Below are 21,329 nucleotides of genomic sequence, written 5' to 3'. Positions count from 1 at the left end.
CTCCCAGCACGTGTCCCTTTTAATGACCAGCGAATTGTGAAAGGAAAACACACACACACACACAGAGAGAGACAGAGAGACAGGGAAACCCGCAAAAAGGAAAATCAAAAAGTAACGCGGCTCCTTTCATACGATGCGATATATATTGAAATCCAATTCAATGAAATTGTTGCCACGCTCGAGTTCCATTAGACAAAACCAATCACAACAGCCGAACAGGGGGTCAGGGAGAGGTGGCAGAGGTGGGAACCCGACCAAACCATCCATCCATCCACCCACTCACTCAATTGTTGGTCAGTTGAGAATATTTCGACAATTTGCATGACCAACCCTCTCCACACACACACACACACAGGCACACAAAGGAACATGTCAGGCAGCAATTGAACTCTTTTCTCTGCCATCAATGGAGGCATTCGCCCCCTCCATCCGGCCCCGAGCTCTCGGCCCGAGCCCGGGCCCTTTTTAATTGAGGAACTTGGCTGCGGCCGCGTGTGTCGTGTGGCCAGCGAGACCAGAAACAACAAATAGATGACAGGCAACGCCTGACAATTGTCCTGTGGGCTGCAGGCTGCAATCGGGGACCAGGATTCCTCAAAGGGGGAGTGGGAGTGAGCAGAGCCGATACTCATATATCATCTCATCAAGCAGAAGGAATACTCGCCAAGACATCAAGGATATGGCAGTGGTATCCATCTAGGACAACATGTGTCACAGCTTCATTCCACACACGATTCCTCGTCAAGTAAGACGCAATAGTCGTATATCAAAAGCTAGGTAAGTACACCGATACTCTGTCAGTCCATAAACAATTCATTTATTATCCACGCAGGCTGCCGTGTGCTCTGATCTGATCTACTCTTAAATGCTGCACGCTTGATTTACTGGCAGCGGCTGCAAATCATCGCCCAAGCCGAAGCCCAAGTCAAGGCCCTGGAAAAAGGGATAAAGACAATGGACAATATGGGGAAAATATGAATATATTCACTGCCAGCCCATGCATACAGGGGTGAGGGGGTGTGACTTGGTCTCGTGTAGGCATGTGCGATAAATTATCATGTGCGGCAGGGTCTGGGGGAGGGAAGAAGGGAAGGTGTCGTGTCCTCTCTCAGACCGTAATTGGTAGTCAAATATGTGTGTCTCCCGCCGCCCTCGGCCCGGTCTTCCCTTTTTTTTTTGATATATTGGAATGGATTTGCTGGCAGACAATTTTATGATCGCTGAATTTATTTGATGCACCTCTCCCCCCTCCCCCGCCCCGCACACGCCATAAATTCCAATTGTTCTCCATCAGTCGTCGAAATCCTTCAAAACGGAAATTTATGCGTCCTGTTAAAAAACGTTTTGTACGAAATTTGGCTTAAAAATTAAACGAGTCGAGCTAAATTTTTTAACAACTAATAAATATTATCCCATAAAAAGGTGGGAGGGAGGGAGTGGCGGCCACAAAACCACCCCTGGATGGTTACAAAACAAAAATATTTATAAAGAAAAAGAAAAAGAAAAATTGCATATAAAAGTGACGATAAAAAATTACCTTTAATGTGCCATTTTTACTTTTGAATGTCTCTGCAAAAGAAAATGCGGAAAATGCATTAGCAAACGAGCAGGAATAGGGCATACTCTCACGGGGAGAGAGTTCTTTGTGGCTGGGGTTTTCATAAGTTTTCCCCTTCAGTAGAGTATTCCACGGGCCAAACGATTGCCCTTAGGATTGCCCGGAGGATGTACCTTTTCGGGGGTGGCCCACATACTCGTATAAAGTCAAGAGAATTTTGTGTTATATCATTTAAATTAAAAGCTGAGCTGACAATAAAAAGTATACAATAAACATTAACTCACGGACTCAACAATTCAAAAATTGTATACCATTGTATGGCTGCTATGGAGCTCTGTCCGGGCCGTAAAACATTTAATAACAGCCGAATCGGGCTTTTGATATGCCCAACAGACATTTGCAACCCCCAACAGAGGGAGTTTAAAATAAGAAATGCATTTAATCATTCGAGTAACAAGTGAGGAGCAACTTTTAAAGTGGCACTTTCGTCGCCTTTTATGCTTACTTGAACTGACCGCACATCAGGGGCGCCACCGCCACTGCCGCCGCCTCAAAGAAAGATCTTTCAACAGTCATTCCAAGACCATTGAAACCTTTTGTATTGGCCAGCCAGTAAATCGACCCCAGCTCCCGGCCAGCTCCCTGTTGCCAAAGGAAGTTCGCCGTTCTTGGGGAGTTGTCCAAGTTTGTTGTCCTCTTTTTATGGCTCTGGCCGGCTTGCCCCCGGCACTGGACACACATAAATTTCCATCCTCACATGTGACGAGAACGTTTTCCCACAGTTGTTCTCGGGCCATGGTTTTCGGGGTAGTGAAATCAAAAAGGAATTATTCTTGACCCATTCCGGCGTGGGGGAGCGAGAGGAACGGGTCGTTGCCTTTGTATAATTCCCCATTTAATGCCTAAGCCAACACCTCAAAGGGACCCAACAGCAACTCTGACGAAGATGAATACTCCTCCACTCGATTTGCATAGTTGGGGTCGGGCTGGGGTTGGGTTGGGTCGGTCCCTTCGGCCTGCCTGCTGACAGCCAAATGGCTTTGGCTGTGACTATGACTGAGGCTGAGGCTGAGGCTGACCTAACGAACCATAAATTAAACACGCTTTTGATGTCTTGGTCTGGCCAGAATGTTTACTTACTAAAGTTCTGGTAACATTGTAGAGGGTTTATCGCTCAAATTCGATTATAATGAAACCCAAGCAACCCAGAAAGAAAGACCATCTCCGTTTTGGGCCCGATCGAGCCGCACTATGCTTGGAGCTGTGGAAATTAATTGTGCTACCCTGGAGCCAGGGATGGATCTGGTTTTGTTCTGCTAAACAATTTGCATAAATTACAATACGAAGAAGCACATCCGAGGCAGCATCCAGGGCACATATCGCACCGGCAATAAATTCAAGTCAGACTTTTCAGCCTGGCTTAAGTCATCAAAATGGCAGTGGCAGCGGCCGAACGAAAAGAAAAATTGTCGGACAGCTAAAATTTGTTTATTTTTTGGGTAGAAAACCAGCCAATGAAAAAAAAACACACACACAAAGACAAACATCTGTGGCCACCGGGAACTATTTTTCGAATATTTTGATCAGATTTTTCAACTCAAACCAAAAGCCGTACACACAAAGCAACAATTACTCATCCCTCCGCAGGGTACAGTGCCGCCACTCCGCCGTACTAGTATGAATTATGTGGCAAATGCCTCGTTATTAATTAGACTCATTTGACGCTCGGCTTCAGGACTCGGCGCGGTAGAGATTGTTGCCATGAAGACACCTTAATTAAATGTCTGTCTGCGGTGGATGAGCAGAGCCAGAGTCTGAGTCTCCTGCGGGGTGGTTCTGTTTTTTGGCAACAATATTTTGCATATGCTTGTTTTTTGGCCCTGATGATTGTGCTCTACCCAGCCCCAGCCCCATACCCGACCCTGTCCCAGGAGATTTGTCATTTTAATTTCCATAAATCAATTTGTTAATTAGTGCGGCTCTTTTGGTTGCCTCTGCCACAGACAATGGAGGCGATTAGCCATCAGTTTGCGATTTCTTCAAAATGGCCACAGCAAGATCTTCGCGGTTTGAGTTAATTAGTTTCCGCAAACAGGTCCATCAAGAGTGGCAAGAGTACCCAAGAGTGGGTAGGACCATCTGTACACGAAATATAAAAACCTCTCCTGTGTCTTTGCCATTAATCCGCGGAGGCATCTGACGTACATACGAGTACGCCTCGGCCATTTGCCAAGTTCCAAGGAAACAAATCTACCGCTAGCAATGATTGTGCAACTAAATTAGTGTTATTAGCGGCGAAAGGGGTGGCCCGTAGGTCAACTAAGATGTGGTATAAGCACACTGATTGATTTTATTGTAAGAAAATGGAATGGCCAAGTTGTCAGCATGTTTCGGCTTCCTGTTGCTTCCCGCGATGCCGTGGCTATTTTCACTTAAAGCATTTTTGTGCTTTCGGAGCCGCCGGAATCAGCTCTTCTTAGAGGTGGCACAGCGATCAATCCTAGCAGGTCTGGACAGGTGACTTCCGAGACTGGCAGATGGAAACAAGGCTCATCCCCACCCACGAGGAGACGACCTGAAGGCTGGAGGGCAAGAGGTTCCATGGAAGACAATTGTCTGCGGCTCTGTAGATCGGGAAGACCTTTGGTGGGACATTGAAACAGTGCACTGCGCCTCGTACCTGGACCACAGCTGCCTCAGACCAGTGTCCTCCAAAGGGAAGGGAAGAATGGATCCAGTCCGGATGGGCTGCTCGCTGGCGATGCATTTGGTGAAGAACGGAATGCCCTGCGGACTGTCGGGCGGATCTGGAAAAGGAGTTGGGGCTTCAGAGGTGGATCCCTCGGCTCTGGCAGCACTTACTCTCGATTTCTGCATTAATTTTGATTGCCGACGACGCCGAAAGCAGGAAACTGTTTTAGATGGAAATATTCACGTCCACGGAACAGGAATACCGAAAGCACCTGGGAAACTGTTCCGAAATTTGTTTGAATCTATCGAAAATATTTGTTTCTGTGGAGCACACACACCGTTCAGTACTAAATCTGAAGGGCGCAGGCTGGCAGGTGGGCAATGGGGCTCTACGATCCTCCATTTTCCATGCTATATAGTCGGGCACCTACCTTGTAAAGGTAAAAGGTGTACAAATGTGGAAAATGTATTTAGGAAATCAGTACCATCGACTTCTCGCTTGTGGCATGTAAATGCTTTGAAAACTTTGGAAAAATACTTCAATTAAGTTTGTCGTTCGCTCGGAAAGACTAGTTTTGTTCTTAATTTGCATTTGATTTGCTTGGGGGCAAATCAAGCAGAGATAAGAGCCCCGATTTCATTACATTCCGAAGGAGAAGGCCACTTCTTTATGCCAATGTCCGCACCTCGCACAGAGACAAAGCAAATAAACAAACATAAAAACAAATAAAGCTGCCAGACAGCCAGGACATCGAGGGCAGCCAGGACATCCAGGGCAGCCAGGACAGCAATCGGCAGCAATCAGGAATCGGAATCTTTAATCCCATTTAGTTTTCGCATCGAACTACCGGGCAGGGCATTACTTCAATTTATTTTGATGGCCGAATGGATGGAAAAATGCGTAAATAGCTGCAGAAATATAAATATTTTATGGACAATTGGGAGGGGAAAAGCTTTAAAGTGCATTGGCTTTGAGCTTTAAGCTGCCTGCCACTCGAGTGGCGTGCCCCAAGACCCACCGACAAACCGAAGATGTGGCAGCAGCCATTTAATGTCACTTGGGCGCAACCATCAAGCATATTACGAGGACGAAGGCCCCAGCTCTACTCGGTGCTGCTGGGGCCATCCCGACTAGAGGCCACCCTCTTGAGCCCTCGATCGAAGCATAGAGACCCCTATCCTCCACCTGTTACATCCTTCGACAGGAATCCAATATACCCTTCGTACACGGCACGAGTGCCCCCATTTGATAACAACAACAGTTTACACAACAAAACAAACCCAAACGAAACGAAACCATAAGAGCGAAGGCGGAGAGATGGGTGGCAGAGGGTGTGGCCACATGTAGAGTGTTCTGTCCTGGCTTTGACTTTGACTTGAGGTGCATCCCGCCAGCCAGCCAGCCATCATCCAAAGTAAAATGCATTCAGCAACAATTGTTGCTAGCTGTAAATAAACACGACTTGCAGCCAACCCACATGTGTGCTCTCAGCCTCCACGCCCCCACGATGTGCACACACACTCCTGTGGGGGCTGCTGGGGGGAGGCAAACACTGAAATGATAATAAGGTATATAATTTAATATCAATCTGACAGCCAGAAGGCAACAAAGTGCGCCAAAGCCAGCGACCGACGAAGACTTCAGCGCATTCGACGCTGCTTTTTATGCTACACTTTTTGCGGCATTGCCTGCTAAAGATTGCGATCGATTGACTCTAACCTCAAAATCAAAACCTCAAATCTTTTCAATGGGAATTTGGTTAATTTCCTCCCCAAATCAGCCACTATTCTAGGACGGCTGCCCTCTCCATCCCAGGCCAGGTGGCAGAGCATCACCAAGTCGGCCTCTGCTCTCCTGCAATTCTTTCGCCGTTTCTGCTGCTGCATGCCATGCCCTCTGCGCGCACTTCACTTTTATACACGAGTATGCATTGTCTGTCGCTGTCGCCCCCTGTCTAGAGGTACTCAAATGCCCTGCTCCTCCCAGTATCTCCGCTCCTTGGTTGCCGTTTGTTTGCCCTTCCAGGGGGTATCACAATTTCGAGGATATGTTGCGAGAGAAGAGAATTTTGCACAGTTCTAGCTGGGTGCTCTAGTGCCCTGCCAATCGAAAGGGCATTCGGCAGCCACAGCCCACAAGAGCCTACGGTTTGCCGGCTTCCTTTGGCCCCCAAACCCCCAACCCCAAACCCATATTATGTTTCCGCTCATCTCACCTTTTCGCATTTTTTGCGCTGCTCCTTTCTCTCTGTCCCTCTGATATTTTTTGTTTGCTAACCAAATAAATGCAGCTTGTTGTTTGTGTTGAGCCAAGCAGAACATTTCCATTTGAATGTTCTTTTAAGCGAAAACAATTTCTTCTTTGTTTTGCTTTTGAGAATGTCTCCTCTTCATATCCCCTCCCTGGCCGCCCCCCACCCAGTATTGGCCTTTGTGCAGAGTGTTTAGCAAATTAGATCATGGATTTTCCCTTCTGATTTTCGGAAGGTTATCGCTTGGATGTCATTATCGGGTCCCGCCCCTTCCCCCCTCCCCCCCACACACACACACAACACCCGCCTGAGTGCCCCGCGAGTATAATATTCGTATTCTTTCCCCCTTTTGTTGTGCACCTTTCAGGTATGCTGGATATTTTTTTGTTTGTTCTTTAAAGCATTTCGCTTGGATTTTATTTTACATTTTTTTATGCTGCAACTATAAAAAAGTTTTTACATTTTTTACGGCACTTATTTCTGCTTTCTTTCTCTGCTTTCTGCGGCGGATAACAAAAGAAGTTTTCCGAGGGCGAGTGCATTATATTTTGGACTTACGGCGAGAAGTTGATTATGTTGATTTGTGGAATTGATTTGCCCCCCACGCCCACACCCCACCCATCCCGCAGCACTGCACTCTGCCAGGCACTCCTTACTATCATAAAATATTCGTGGCATGTGGCATGTGGCAGGGCAAATGTTCCAACCGATTGTCAGTGGATGTAATGCCATGCCACAGATAAAAGAACGTGCAACGTGGATAACTGTGAAAAATGCATCTACTATTTATTCGCAGACCCTTTTATGCGAGATCTTCAGATAAGTTAATTAAGGAGGTTATTTGATTAATTTCTTTAGATTTTCCAAGGGCCGGGGTACTAGCCACAGGACCTACGTACAGGATTTCGGGCAGCAAGGGCCGCGGCTCGATTCCAAGGAATAGGGAAAATTCTATTGCAGATTTTACTAGAGATACTCGAACAACAAATGCGTTTAAGGTCTGGCCTTAGCACTAGAAAATTCGTTGGGGGAAGAAATCTTTGAAGCAGCCCTGAATAAGCCTTCGAATTTCTCCCCTCAAAATTCGAACTCCAGAGCCATGCGTGGCACTTTCCCCTCAAAAATTTCGAACAACGTAAGGGAGGAAAACGTAAGACGTAAGCGAGCAGGGGATGGGAAAAACGTAAGGCCACGGAAGCATGCATGCCGCGTGAATGTAACATGCCACAAGTGTGACTGCAACCGAGCTCTCTCTCTCGCAGTCCGACACTTCTCTCTCTCTCGCTCTCGCTCTCTCGGGGCTGTGAGGAAACGTTTACTGCACGTGACGGAAAGTCAAACATTACGGCACTGCACGGCGCTCTGCCAACAGGCAGCAGCACGTGAGAGAGGAGCCGCAGAGAGAGAGAGGGAGAGAGAGAGGGAGAGAGAGCGCGCGCCCGTGTGGCATTGGGTGGTTCGGATGGTCTGGGTGGTTGGAGTCGTTGGGGTGGCTAGAGACCTTGGCCGCTTCCCGGGTATAAATACGAGCGCCCTGGCGGGCAGCGCCTCAGTCGAACAACAGAGCTCGACCCGAGAGAAACTTACCGAGGAAGCCCTCAAGCGGAAGCGCATCAAGTGAAACACCGTAACCAGCGTATTTTTTTGACGTAACCTTTGCCCACGAGTCCTGCCATGGCCATTCCCTTCTATGAGAACGAGCACGCGTCGGCGACGGCAACCGCGCCCAGTGACAATGCCACCGCCACCGCCACCGCCACCGCTGGCGACCAGGTGGATGGACCGCCGCTCCTCGATCCCGGATTCGACCATGTGGACTACGAAGGACCTCCGCCAGCAGCGGCGCCATCAACGGCAACAAGTGAGCCGCCACCGAGCGCCGAGGAGCAGCTACTGGCCTGGAAAATGCTGGCCCTGACCATGTGCAAGGTCCTCAAGCAGTTCTGCCAGCATCACAAGCAGGCCACCGGGAAGCCCACCAAAATGACGGCCACCGTCCAGATCCAGCCACAGAGCCAGTAAGACCCCCGCCCCCCCCGCAGTATCCCCCTCCACCACCACCCACAAACAAACAGAAGCAGGACCCGGGACAACCGTGCCCGGAGCTCTGAAGCGGCTCCTAAAAGCGCAACTTGTGATTACTTTACCGTTGGCGAACACGTGAGAACTAGCGCAGCGCCCCAGCCCCAGCCCCAGCCCCAGCCCCACACCACACCCAAACCCCCGCCCCCGCCCCCGCCCCCGCCCTAGGGACAGAAGGAGACGGAGACGGAGACGGAGACGAAGACGGGAGAGAGAAAGAGATTTAGGAAGGATTTGAGAGTGCAAAATGTGAATCAATTTCCCAAGGAAAAACCCCAGAAAGTAGTTTTTATACACCACGTATTTTCTTTGAGAATGGAGAAATGATTTCGAAATTGCCGTCGCGACACACACTTTTTGGATAAGCGCAAATGTGATAAATAATTTTGCTAAAAATATTTCCAGTTCCCTCCCCGGAACCTCCCCCCCCTCCCCACGCAAACTTATCTAAGTTTAGTTCTAATCCTAAGTTAAGTTCTCCCCAGAGATCCGATCCGATCCGATCCGAACCCATCCGATTCGATCTGGAAGCAGCAGCTAGTTTTCAGAGTCTCTCTCCGAAGAGAAGCCCAACTTAGTGGATAAGCCGAACACACTTCGTATATATCCTTCAAATAAGTCTAAATATATATATGTGTCCGTGTGTAGGTACAACATTTTTTTTACAAACAACTCTCTTGGTGTCTATTTATCAGAGTTTCAACTTCCTAGGTAGAATGCTTCTTCGACTTAGCGAATAGTTATGCAAATACAAAATATGTTAGGTGTATATTTTTGATATTTTTATATTTGCTTTGCCAATCGATAAGTGTCAGCTGTGCGTTTGTGTCAACTTAGTTTCCATATATGTAGATCCCTACTCATAAGCAATACGAGGACTTCGCCCGACTGAAGGACCCTCAGGTCTGGGAGGAGGCAGGACACTTCCGCGTGTCACGAGCATACTCATAGTACAAGTTCAAAAGTAGAAATATTTACATCCATACAACAACAACAACAACAACAACAACCACCCTCCCCCCACCCCCACTACCCCCCACCACACAAAACACAAAACAATTACTATTATTAGAGATTAAGCAATTTTTTAGATCTAAGCTAAGTAAACCCACAAAAATAGTGTGCATAAAGCAAATTACAATAAAATATTATGAAAACGCATTGGTTCTTGGCTTTATTTTGACGGGGATTTCAGATGCTGCCAGGCACCGCCCTAAGGTGCCAGACTACGTATATAGCATGGGAAATGGAGGATCGTAGAGCCCCATTGCCCACCTGCCAGCCTGCGCCCTTCAGCTTCAGTCGTGAACAATGTGTGTGCTCCACAGAAACAAATATTTTCGATAGATTCCAACAAATTTCGGAACAGTTTCCAAAGTGCTTTCGGTATTCCTGTTCCGTGGACGTGAATATTTCCATCTAAAACAGTTTCCTGCTTTCGGCGTCGTCGACAATCAAAATTAATGTAGAAATCGAAAGTGAGGGCTGCCAGAGCCGAGGGATCCACCTCTGAAGCCCCAACTCCTTTTCCAGATCCGCCCGACAGTCCGCAGGGCCTTCCGTTCTTCACCAAATGCATCGCCAGCGAGCAGCCCTTCCAGACTGGAGAAGAATGGTCTTAGGTTCCCTTTGGAGGACACTGGTCTGGGGCAGCTGTGGTCCAGGTACGAGGCGCAGTGCACTGTTTCAATGTCCAACCAAAGGTCTTCCCGATCTACAGAGCCGCAGACAATTGTCTTCCATGGAACGTCTTGACTTCCAGCCTTCAGGTCGTCTCCTCGTGGCTGGGGATGAGCCTTGTTCTCATCTGCCAGTCTCTGAAGACGCCAGTCCAGACCTGCCAGGATTGATCGCTGTGCCCCCTCTAAGAAGAGCTGATTCCGGTGCCTCCGAAAGCACAAAAATGCTTCAAGTGAAAATAGCCACGGCATCGCAGAAAGCAACAGGAAACCGAAACATGCTGAAAACTTAATAAATATACAGATCTCCACGGAGATCTGGCACATTTATTCATTCCAATAAAATCAAAATCGAACAATATGTCCCCGTATGCTTTGCCGCAGATTGTGCCACATCCTAATTAACCTACGTGCCACCCCTTCCGCCACTAATAACCATAATTCACTGGCGCAATCATTGAGAATGCCTTACCACCTCAAAGAGAGTCCACCTCGCCCCGCCGTGGCCGGCACCATAACTGTTGCCACAGAGAACGAGATCAAAGCCTTTTTGCCAGACAAAGGACTCTCGATAATTCCTCATATTGCCCCCCGCTCCCGGGATATGCCAGGGAAAACTTCATACAATCGATGCGGAAAAATGTCGCGTGGCGCCCCCGTAAAAAGGCCTTTGGGCAAAGGAGAAAAAAAATAGAATAAAAAGGAGACGACAGAAATCTTTCAACTCCCGATTTTTAATACGCTTTGTATGAAGGCAAATACTGTGAAAGGATGTGGGATGCTAAGCTGCTTTTTTAATTTTCTAAAATCCAAATAGAAGATTTTCTAGGCGTCCGTCCATCGAAGCCATCAATCAATCCATAATAATATCAATCAGGGCGATGGGCAAAGAACAAATAACATTTGCCAAATCAACTTTAGACCCCCCCACCCCCCAGCCCCACCCCCACACCCATTCCCCCGAAGAAGATTTTATAATTTTATTTTTTTTGATATTTCCCTTCGAGGCAGATAAACGAAAAGTGAAGGATTTTCGAGGTTTCGCATTTCGGGAGCTGGAGAAATGCGCATTATGGGAGATGGTTAACGGTTAACTGTCTGAATTCAATCAAATGTCCCCCCGGGAATTTGCACTTTTGTTTGCTTCCACGGGCTTCCACACATGATACCCGGCCATCCTTCATCCTTCATCGTTCATCCTTCAGCAACCCTTTCCCATCGCTCGCCAGCGGAGAAAGCAGAGAAAGCGGACCGCTCGAGTGCATGTGTGCGTCCGTCCAGCGCAGAGATGAGGAGAGGGTGAAGTGGTAGTGGTAGTGGTTTTGGTTTCGGGTTTGGCTTTGATTTGGTAAGGTGACCCATAAACAAACAGATTCCTACTTTTTGCCAGCGAAATCTTCGTGCATAGGGTATGCAAGGGGTGTGATGGTCTAGTCCATGAAGCCCCAAAACAAGTACTTTCCTGGGGCAAACATATGAGTATGGTCCCTGCCAGATCTGTGGCTATTCGAGTGCCTTTGGAGGCATTTTTTAACTTAATTGAAAGTACACAACATTTACTAAGCAAATCAATTGCTTTTTCTCTGTACTTTTTTTGTAGTGGTAGTGGTGGTGGTCCCTGTCCCGGGGGAATGTTTGCATACTCGAAAACGAGATTATTAAAAATAAATTAGAGGTTTCCTTTTGCCCTAATACTAGTCGGAGAAGTGGTCCATTCCAGAGAGGCTTCAGTTGGTTCTGTTTGGAACGTGCTCAAGTGCGGATTCATTTCAATTTGGATGGGCTCTGGTTCGGGTTCGGGTTCTGGCTGGGGAGTTACTTTCTGCTTTCAGGATTTTTGTGGTCATCATTAGTGTGCTCTATTAAGTGGAAGCTCTGTCTGTGAAGCAGCTTTAATCCCTAATCTCTGGCTCTGGCTCTGGCTCTGGCTCTGGCTCAAGGTCGTTGCATGCATATGTTGCATCTTCGAGCAGCCCCTTCTCCGCAGCAGTGCCAGCATATGCTGAACTAGAAAAACACGAAATGGGGGGGGGGGGGGGATTTGGTTCCCTATTTCGGGTTCCGCAAAGGGTTGCCTGCACCACACATCTGGGATCTGGGTCAAGGTGAAGAAGCGCACTCGGAGTGCACTCAAACTGGTTTCACGAAAGGATTCAGGCAGCTTGCACTCTTCAAAACACACAAACAAAAATAGGAAAACAACAAAATAACCTCCTCGACTAGATCGGATCGAAAGATATAAACGATATCAAAATCGAAAGGAAAAAAAACCATTCAATTGAGTTTCAGGCTCCACCCACGTTCATCCCTTGACGCAGAGGAGGCACTGCTTGCACTTCATTATTACAATTAAAGCAGATCAGAGCAGTGGCGGAGTGCGAAAGCAGGGAGCGGCCGATAGGTGGGGGGGAGAACGCGGACAAAAGGCGCGAAAGACAAAAGGCGGCGACAGTCAAAAGGCAACAACAAGTTGCCAGCGCCAATGTCAAAGGTAATGACAGAAGCCAAACAATTGAAAAGTTGCAACAAACAGAGACAGGCCCCAGCCCTGGGAGGGGTGCAGCAGGGAGAGAGAGCGAGAGAGTGTGGAGAAGCGGAAAGCGAAAACAAAGAGACTTCGTTAGCTTTGGCGGCTACAGAAAAATGTATACAAAAAAATTATTGGATATCTATGGACTCGAAACCGATGCTTCTGATACCCTGGGCGGCCCCAGCTTTCCATCGAGAGATTTTTATGTAAAAAATGCATCTGATTTCTATTAGATTTCCTTGAATTCGATTGGCTTTCCTTTGGCTTTCCTCGTTGCGCTGCAATATCGGTATACCCTCACCGTGGAAGGGTACACAAAAAATATGGCAAACAATTGTCAAAGCAAAAACGAATGAGAAAATAACTTGGTAACAATTTTCGAGCAATATATTTTCCACTGTTGAGCAGAACTTTTCACGCGCTTTTTGATGTTTTCTTTTCCGGTTTTCTGCAAAAGTGCAAAAATAACAAGGAAAAATTGCGTAGAAATATTTAATGAGGCCAAAGTGCGAGTGCAAGTGGAAAAGCGAAGGAAAAGCCAGCCAAACAAAAAAAATCTAATTTAATAATCAAATAAAAAGCTGGTCACAGGGCACCACAGCAGAGCAGAGCAGGGGACAGGAGCAGGAGCAGCGCTGTCCCCAGAGAGCAAAAAGAGAGACAGAGAGAGTGGTAGAGGGAGAGGAAGTCAAGGAGAGAGAGAGCTATGCAAATGCAAGAGAGATAAGGGGAAACAAAAAATGGTATTCGCATAACTTGGGCGATTTGACAAATTTACGAGTGAGTTTAGCGGACTAATCATTACAGATCTTTATGCCACTCCCCACAAAGAGCGCCACCCCCCGAGGCCAGTATCAACAAGGAGTGCCCGCAGAGAGGGGGCGAGCGTTGACAACGGACGTCGCTGCTGTGTGGCCTCTTCCTCATCCTCTGCTCTGCATTTTTTTATGTCTTCTCTTATGCTGGATACCCTAACTAAAAGCAGAGAGAGTGTCCCTTCACATATCATCTGAGCGCATGAAAACGGGTATATTCCTTGTCCAAAGCACCAATCAGCACTTTCGGATGAGCGCAATACTCAATATTTGGCTCCTAATCGAATGCCAGACGAAGAAACGAAGCGAATGTACTTTTCGGCGTTGTAAGGGTATTTCGCATTCAGCTCTGTGCCCGCAGAGACTTTTCTCTTTATTGTAATAATTTTTTTTCGTTTTACAGAAGAAGAAAAAAATAGAGAAAGAGAAAACGAAAAAGAAAATCTCTTGCACATAATTTTAATGTTTATCGTCTTTTATTGTCAAACAAATTATTTTTGATATTTGTGCTGCAGGCTAACCCCCCCACCCCACCCCTGTGTCAGGTGATGCTGTCTGGGAAATGATTCAGCTGCTGGGCGGGTGGGGAGGTTACGTAACCAAGGAGATCCTGCACCCACACACACACACACACACACACACACATACACACACGTCTGGTAATTTGATTAGCTCGGGAGGGGGCAGAGAAAGAGAGAGAGAGAGAAGGAGTGGGGAAATGGGATGGCATAATAATCATAAAGAAAATCCAGAAACGACATCCTGATCTCTATCGGGGCCAAAGTCAAAACAATTTAATGCATGAATAAAAAATAATTTCCTTGCGAGGACATCCTGCTGCGGAGTTTTATTAGATTTTTGCCAAAGAGCAACTTAATATGTAGTCAGTCCCCACCCCACCCCACCCCAAGCCCCACACTCCCCCAATAATACTCCTTCCAGGGCTGCCTTATCTCTTCCTGGATTTGTCTTCTTCCTTTCATGTCTCCTTCATCTCTCAATACATCCCCACACACACACATCGTCGTACATATTGGATTATTTATCCAGGCAAAAAAATGACATCCACTGCCATTTTGCATATGAATTAAAACGCAATAAATTAGCAAAGAAAAGAGCCCTGTCTGCAGCCAATTGATGTTCGAACCAAAGGCTGTACAGTTTCTTGGCAATCGAACATCCTACCAAGGGGACAAGGGCGGGGCGGAGTGGCCCACAGGAAGCCTTTGTTTGCTCTGCTAATGCCTCGACGTCGCGCTGTTTGTCGTGAGATTAGCTCAAGCCGATAAAGCCAGCAGCAGCAGAAGAAAAAGCCGCGTTCAAGTACTGGCTAAACGAGACAGAAAGGCACAAGCGGGAGTACCACCAAGAGGGAGAGAACAGGAGCGCAGAGTGGAGTAATGAGGAGTGAGTAACGAGGAGCAAGTAATCGAGAGAGATGAGTTCGAGGGACAAAAGGAAGAGAAAATTGTGAAAAATAAATATAAAACGAGTGATCCTATCGACATTATCATTATTGAGAGAAAGTAGAGAGAGAAACCCCTCACATAAACATATATTTTGAGGTTATGGACGAATAGAAAGCAGGTGGAGGAGCACTACCACCTGTAGAATCACGAAAACCACGAATACCACGGAATGACTGCAGATTGCTATAGGGAATACCCACACTTTAAAGCCAGGCGTCACAAACAGAGAGAGCTGTAGGTAATGTGGCGAGCCTGGGGTAATCGAAACCCTGGAACACTTCATCTGCAACTGTCCGGCCCTCCTAAGGGCTAGGAGGAAATACCTGGGCGCATCAGTGCTGCCTCCAAGAGGATTCTCGGGGACTCTAAAATCCCCCAAACGCTGCCTATGTGGGGCCCCGCTGAAGTCCTTCCGGCTTAGCCCCACCTAACCTAATACTATGGTAACAATAAGTACTCCACTGCCATGCAGCTGAGCCGCTAGCCCGTTTAGACAGTACTCAAAAGCGGAGAAAAGCAATGGCATCAAAATGCCACCAAATGCAGACGCTTTTAATAAGCTGATTTGTTATTTATGATGTTTTCCTAATGATTTTCAAATTTTCCTTTCGAACTTTGTGGATTGTGGATTTCGGATTGTGGGCACAGAGTAAATGCTGTGGGAAATGGAATATTTAATAAGCAACGATGGCAAAGATACATGTATATCTAGTTAATATAAATTAATTTTACATTTATATTCCCCAAAAATCCAAATATTGTAGGTAGACAATTGTAAAGATTTCGAACAGACTAAGAGCACTTTTAAGTAAATTTAAAAGCAAGTTAAGCGAGTGGGTGGCATGCCCCCGCTGCCAGCCACTGATTATGAGGCAACATAAATTAGTTAGTGCCACCGCAGTGGCGATAGCTTCGACTGCCCCAAATCCGACTTAACACGCTTCACTTAATTGTTTACAGCATTAATGCAAAAACCTCAGCAAATCCAATAAACACTGCCCACCGCCCAGCCCAGCCCCACCGAACCGAAGCGAAACAGGAGCAAGGCCCTGACCGCAGTGAGAGGGAGGGAGAGAGAGAGATCTGATGGCTGCCAGCCGAGTGGACAGCCCATCAATATTACATCACAACATGGTCATGGCATGGCATGGCATGGCATGGCATGGCATGGCATGGCATTGCATAATACGCACATACCGACCAAAATCGCGGCCCAGGACATGCCTCAATGATGTCATTGTGGGAGGATGGGCGATGGGCGATGGGCGATGGGGATGATGTTACGGCGACTGATAATTCGGTAGCAAACATTAATCAGCGAATTATCAATGCAAATAATTTTCAACACGCCTGAATGCGATATCAATCAACGGACATCGCTTCCGCTGCAATAACCAGCGACGACACCAACAACAACAACAACAACAACAGAAATAGGAGCAGGAGCAGGAGCAACATCGGGTCCAGGAGGAGGACACGTCGGGCGGGCCATGTGCAACATCCCAGTCTGGGGCACTTAACACACAATTAAGTGCAAATAATTGCAAACGCTGCATATAAATGATTTGTTTAAGCCAACATGACAGACACACACGAACGGAACGGAACGGAGCGGAGCGGCGATGGCGATGGCCATGGCAATGGCAATGGGATAAATCACCCTGCGGCATCTTAATTTTCGAGTACTGGGGCACAAGACGACATCGCACAGTGGGGCAGAGCCGATTGACTGCAGAAATCGGGCAAAGGATATGATCTAGGCTTTGCCTGAGATCTGAGCTTACTTTTTGTACAACAAACTGGGGAGCCTTGGAGCCCACTGTGACAGCCGAAAAGGCTTTCTGCACTATGCGATAAGCGGATAATGAATTTTGAGTTGAAGTTTGAAGTCGCAAGCGTCCAGTGGGCCGCAGGAGGAGGAGGAGGAGGTGACGTGGACCCCCCGCCCTCCCGCTGTGGCTATTGGTCCGCTTAATTAGTATAATCCGCGTTGAAATTACTCAAGTGTGCATTGTGGTGGGGGGTAGGAGGTGGGAAGTGGGAGGTGGGAGGGGTAGGTGCATGTGTAAGCTTAAGGGATGCAGGCGGCATTATGATTATGATAAGATTGGCTGGCATAGGTGCATAAATTTAATGACAGCAATTAAGTGAAGCGCCAAAGTTTTCGCAAGAAGTCTTATCAGAGGAGCAGCACAAAACCCACACAGAGGCACGCAGAGGCACACAGGCACGCATTCACAGACTGATGGCCAAAAGTGCATGGCATAATTGAATACGTTTAAGCCAAGTTAATGCGCATTTCATTGGGCCACGCGTGTCGTGGAGGGGCGAGTGGCATCCAACGCGATCATTTGCATATGGGAAGAGGGACGGACGGATGGACGGATGGACATGCATGTAAGAGTCATTAAATATGCAAATTGCAAAATAAATACACACACAAGCGACAAAAAGAGCGCAACGATACGAAATCCAAGGAAAGAAATGCGCGCCGCATTTGCTACCCTGGCAGATACATCTACTACATGTATCTATGTATCTCACCCATGAGTGAATGAGGAAAAGTACATCTTTTGGAGTTTCTTCAGAGTGCAGAGATGGACCTTATAGGTACCCTTTCTTTCCTTGCCAGGGTATCAAAAAAGAGAAAAAGAATATATTCCCTACCAATGCGATTTATGTGACAGCGAGAGAGAGAGGGAGAGGGAGAAATGTGTAAAGTGTGCACTTAAGCCAAGAGCAGTTGGATCCGAAAGTGGGTGCCATCCACCCACTGGTGGGTCCCGCCTTGCGGTCACTCTGTGAATGAATCACTGGCGCCGGCCAAAGACGCCGTTCAGTCTCTGCTGCCAGACTCCCTCCCTGTCCCTCCTTTATCCTCTAGCCAGGGCCCTCCCCTCTGGCGCACACCCGGAAGCCGTAATGGAGTTTTCATTCAAATTATTTTCGGTCGGAAAATGCAAGCCCGAAGCCAAGGAGGCACTAAATTGCCTGAATTGATGTTCTCTTTCCTGTTATGCTCTCTTCTCGGCACCGCTAAGTGTTGGTTGGCTGGCCTTCTCTTTCTTCGCTTTTGGCCCAAAACACACACATATTGGTCCCGTTATAAATCAGTGACGGAGGTGGAGCCTGCATCCCAAAATGAAATACAAAAGGAAACGAGCCAAGGACCCCAGGCCCATTTAAATCGGTTTAAAGAGAATTCTCTGCCACCGAAGAGCACTACTTTCTTCTACTCTCCAGTCTCTCATTTTCGCATCAGACTAACATTTCATGGGTGTTTGTAGGGGGGAGGGGAGGAAGGGGGAAGGGGGAAGGGAGGAAGTGGAAACCCACATAAAATATGTATGCATATGCACATCCATTGGATCCGATCCGAACAATGCAAATTTCGTACACATAAAAATTCTTTTCGCACTTTTTGCATCATTAATTGTGATATTTATGACTCGAACCTTCAAGCCAAAGAGTGCCAAAGAGAGGGGTGGGCGAGGGGCGAGGTGGAAGGGGGGAAGGGAGATTCTGTGCGACATTTTCTATGCAAATTTGAGCGCCTTTTATTGGGTCGTACGTGCTCACCGGGGGAGGGGCAAAGGTGGACCCACCAACACATGCATATGCCACTGCGGAGGTGAGAGCGAAAGAGATTGGCTCGTGCCCTCGGGCTGCTCCTGATGCACTGAGAAAAAAACTCCAATACAGTGTGGCATACTTTCATGGAGATATGGTTGAAGGATAGTCCTGGGAGTGGGGTCTTCAGACCCTCCAAATGATCAGATCTACATATATTATATTCCTTTGGTTTCGTTATGGGTTTTTTCTTGCAGTGTGCGTGCCGGAGTGCGTTGTTTGTTGTTTCAATTTCGTATAAACATGTAAATAATTTCCAGCTGATTGCACAAATTCGTTGCGGGCTTGATTTTTATTATTGCACCCATTGTTCTCTCTCGCTCTCTCTCTCTCTCTCTGTCTCTCTTGTGTCCCCTGCACTGCAGCAGAGAAGAGCAGCATGCATAACGAATTTTGAATTGCCGATTTCCCTTTTTCCCTCTGGCGCGCTCAGCGCTCTGTGCTCTGCGCTGTTCGCGCTTTTGTTTTCAATTTGCCATAAGTCTGTCAATTGGCGAATTAATAAACTGGAAAATTCAACACAAACGGGGACAGATTGGAAAAGTCATTTCAGGGCTCGCCTCGGGTCTTACCCACATGAAAAGCGTAAAAGCGTGGCGTAGGAAATGCAAATTTCCCCCCCAACCCCCCCCCCCCGCTCCGCCGTATCGGAAGGATATCAGTTGGGAATTTCATTTCCTTTGGCTTTTGATTGTTTTCGGTTAGGGGAAACTATTTGCAAGTATCGAAATTCCTTAAAATTTATAAAGATATATCGGAAGTATTCTTCCATGTCGTTGCCAGGCTCCTGCCTAGGCTCCTTCATCCCGAGTTCCGAGAGCTTAACTTCCTGTTAATTTGATACAGTAAACACTTCGCTCCTCACCTCATTATGCAAATTCCTGCAAAATTAGTCATCAGCCTATTACATTTTTACGATATCAGGTTGTAAAAATAAAATAGAAAAAAAAACTGTCAGTCAGCGGGTATAGAAAATTAGGATTAAATTATGTAAATTCACAAATTTTACGACTGACGAAATGCAGACAAATTTTTGCACAACATTTTTACGACTTTCCAATAGGGAACATTTCGCGACTTTACCCTAATTAGCCATCTAGACCCCGCCGTGCCTGTCCCAAGAAGAATGATCGTAAAAAAATGGTAGGCACGTGCGGGGCCCAGAACAATTTTTCCAACATCTGTCCGGCGGGTTCAGGCCCACGTCATAAATGTCGAATCGAATGCCAGAAAAGTTCATAAATATAATTTTAAAGTTAAATGAAATGATTAGTGACGCCTGAGTGCAAAATTTTCGCATTCGCATTTTGCAGCAGGCGCGATAAAAATCCAATAAAATTCGCGGCTGACAATAAAAAAAAAACGGAACACAACGGAATTTACTTTGATTTTTACAGGGTGGACGAGTCGTTGATGTATGCATGTAAATGGGCCCCATGGAAGGGGTATGTGCGGATGAAGGGCTCGTATCAGTAGGTTTTGTGTTTTGTTTTTAATTAGGCAGAAAGGCTGCCCTCCTAATAGATATTTCTTAAGGAAGAGCGGTCTAGCGGCGACACTCTTGATAGAGGAGGTGCACAGCAGATCGATAACATAGGAACGTGGCATTGAAACAGAAAAAAAAGCAACGTAAAAAGGCATAAAAAAAGGGACTTGGAACCCCAGTTGGGTCCTAATTTGAATGTAGTATTCCTGGCTTCATCTTGTCCCTATTTTGTGCGTTTTTCGTCCTACTCCTAGATTAAAAGATATTCCTGTAATGCAAATATTGTGCTCCATATGCGTGCAAGAGTTATAATTGAAGCTAAATAATTGATTTATAGGTCACACTTTGTTTACGCGTAAAACCTAATGGAATTGGTGGAGAGCTAAATAAAAATTTGATTTTGCCCCAAAAAAATTCGCGTCTCAGTTGCAGCAATTTCGATTGGCCCGCCCCGAACTAACTAAGCCACTAACTAGTGGCTATTGAAATGCAACGGATACCCGGATCCGACATGATTTGAAATAATTTATGCATCGCTCTTCGGGCTAATCAAATTGCCGAGTGCAGGAAAAATTCCTTTGGACGCATGCAACGGCACTCCCTGCCACAAAGTGCAATCAAATCAGGCTCCCGGTCTGCAGGCCAATCTAATTCAATTTTCAAAACAAATTCGTGTCATGCCCCGGACACAACGCAAATAGAATGTCACGCGCTTCAGAGCCAAAATTAAATTCCCCCAGAGCCGAAGGAAGCAAAGAAAAATACCCAAAAGCACTCGCACCAACGAGACACATGTGGCCAAAAAAAAAAAACACACAAAAAAAAAAAATCCCCCAAAAACCGAGAGAAAAAATGTCCAATTTTGTTGGTCAATTTTTGGTTTAGAGAACGGAAGTAGAGGAACAGGCGACCAGCAGCAGGTGCCACAACTGACACCTCACCAAATTGTCGGACAAACACAGACACGGCAAAGGAGAACGAAAACGGTAACAGTATGAATCCAGTAGGAGTGCTGCCGTAGGTGATACACTAGGGGATACCCTCTAGCAAACAGAGGGCAGTGAAAAAAGCAACGCCAAACGAATAAGGCAGCAAAAACCGACGAACGGATAACGAAAATGTGCGTGTGAGCATGTC

The 21,329-nt window shown here is 46.8% G+C and overlaps 2 protein-coding genes and 2 long non-coding RNA genes across 6 annotated transcripts in view; 2 read left to right on the top strand and 2 right to left on the bottom strand.

Annotated features, from left to right (window-relative positions):
- Nucleotides 1-21,329, bottom strand: part of LOC113566657 — a 60,601-nt gene that overhangs the window by 29,709 nt on the left and 9,563 nt on the right. The window contains exon 2 of the long non-coding RNA XR_003409181.1: nucleotides 1,538-1,569. This is a non-coding gene — a long non-coding RNA (uncharacterized LOC113566657). The remainder of the gene's footprint in view (nucleotides 1-1,537; nucleotides 1,570-21,329) is intronic.
- Nucleotides 3,889-4,564, bottom strand: LOC113566656. 2 transcript variants are annotated; one of them, XR_003409179.1, is made up of 3 exons: nucleotides 4,421-4,564; nucleotides 4,239-4,365; nucleotides 3,889-4,199 (listed from the first exon to the last, which is right to left on the bottom strand). It is a non-coding gene; the product is annotated as an uncharacterized LOC113566656 (long non-coding RNA). The 2 variants fall into 2 exon arrangements; XR_003409180.1 differs by having other exon boundaries at nucleotides 3,889-4,182.
- Nucleotides 8,093-8,523, top strand: LOC6599029. Its single transcript, XM_002024110.2, has one exon. It carries the CDS (start codon nucleotides 8,176-8,178, stop codon nucleotides 8,521-8,523), a length of 348 nt encoding a protein of 115 aa, XP_002024146.1. The 5' UTR covers nucleotides 8,093-8,175.
- On the top strand, nucleotides 9,948-10,613 carry LOC113566655. Of its 2 annotated transcripts, none has more exons than XR_003409178.1 (2): nucleotides 9,948-10,247; nucleotides 10,304-10,613. XR_003409178.1 is itself a non-coding variant. In XM_026993220.1 (2 exons), exons 1-2 carry the CDS (start codon nucleotides 10,157-10,159, stop codon nucleotides 10,553-10,555), a joined length of 360 nt encoding a protein of 119 aa, XP_026849021.1. In that variant the 5' UTR covers nucleotides 9,948-10,156; the 3' UTR covers nucleotides 10,556-10,613. The 2 variants fall into 2 exon arrangements, 1 of the variants encoding a protein (XP_026849021.1); XM_026993220.1 differs by having other exon boundaries at nucleotides 10,287-10,613.

This window comes from Drosophila persimilis, unplaced genomic scaffold (genome assembly GCF_003286085.1).
Source record: "Drosophila persimilis strain 14011-0111.01,24,50 unplaced genomic scaffold, DperRS2 tig00000808-arrow-arrow-pilon, whole genome shotgun sequence".
NCBI lineage: Eukaryota > Metazoa > Arthropoda > Insecta > Diptera > Drosophilidae > Drosophila > Drosophila persimilis.
This window is presented reverse-complemented; position numbering and strand designations above follow the sequence as displayed.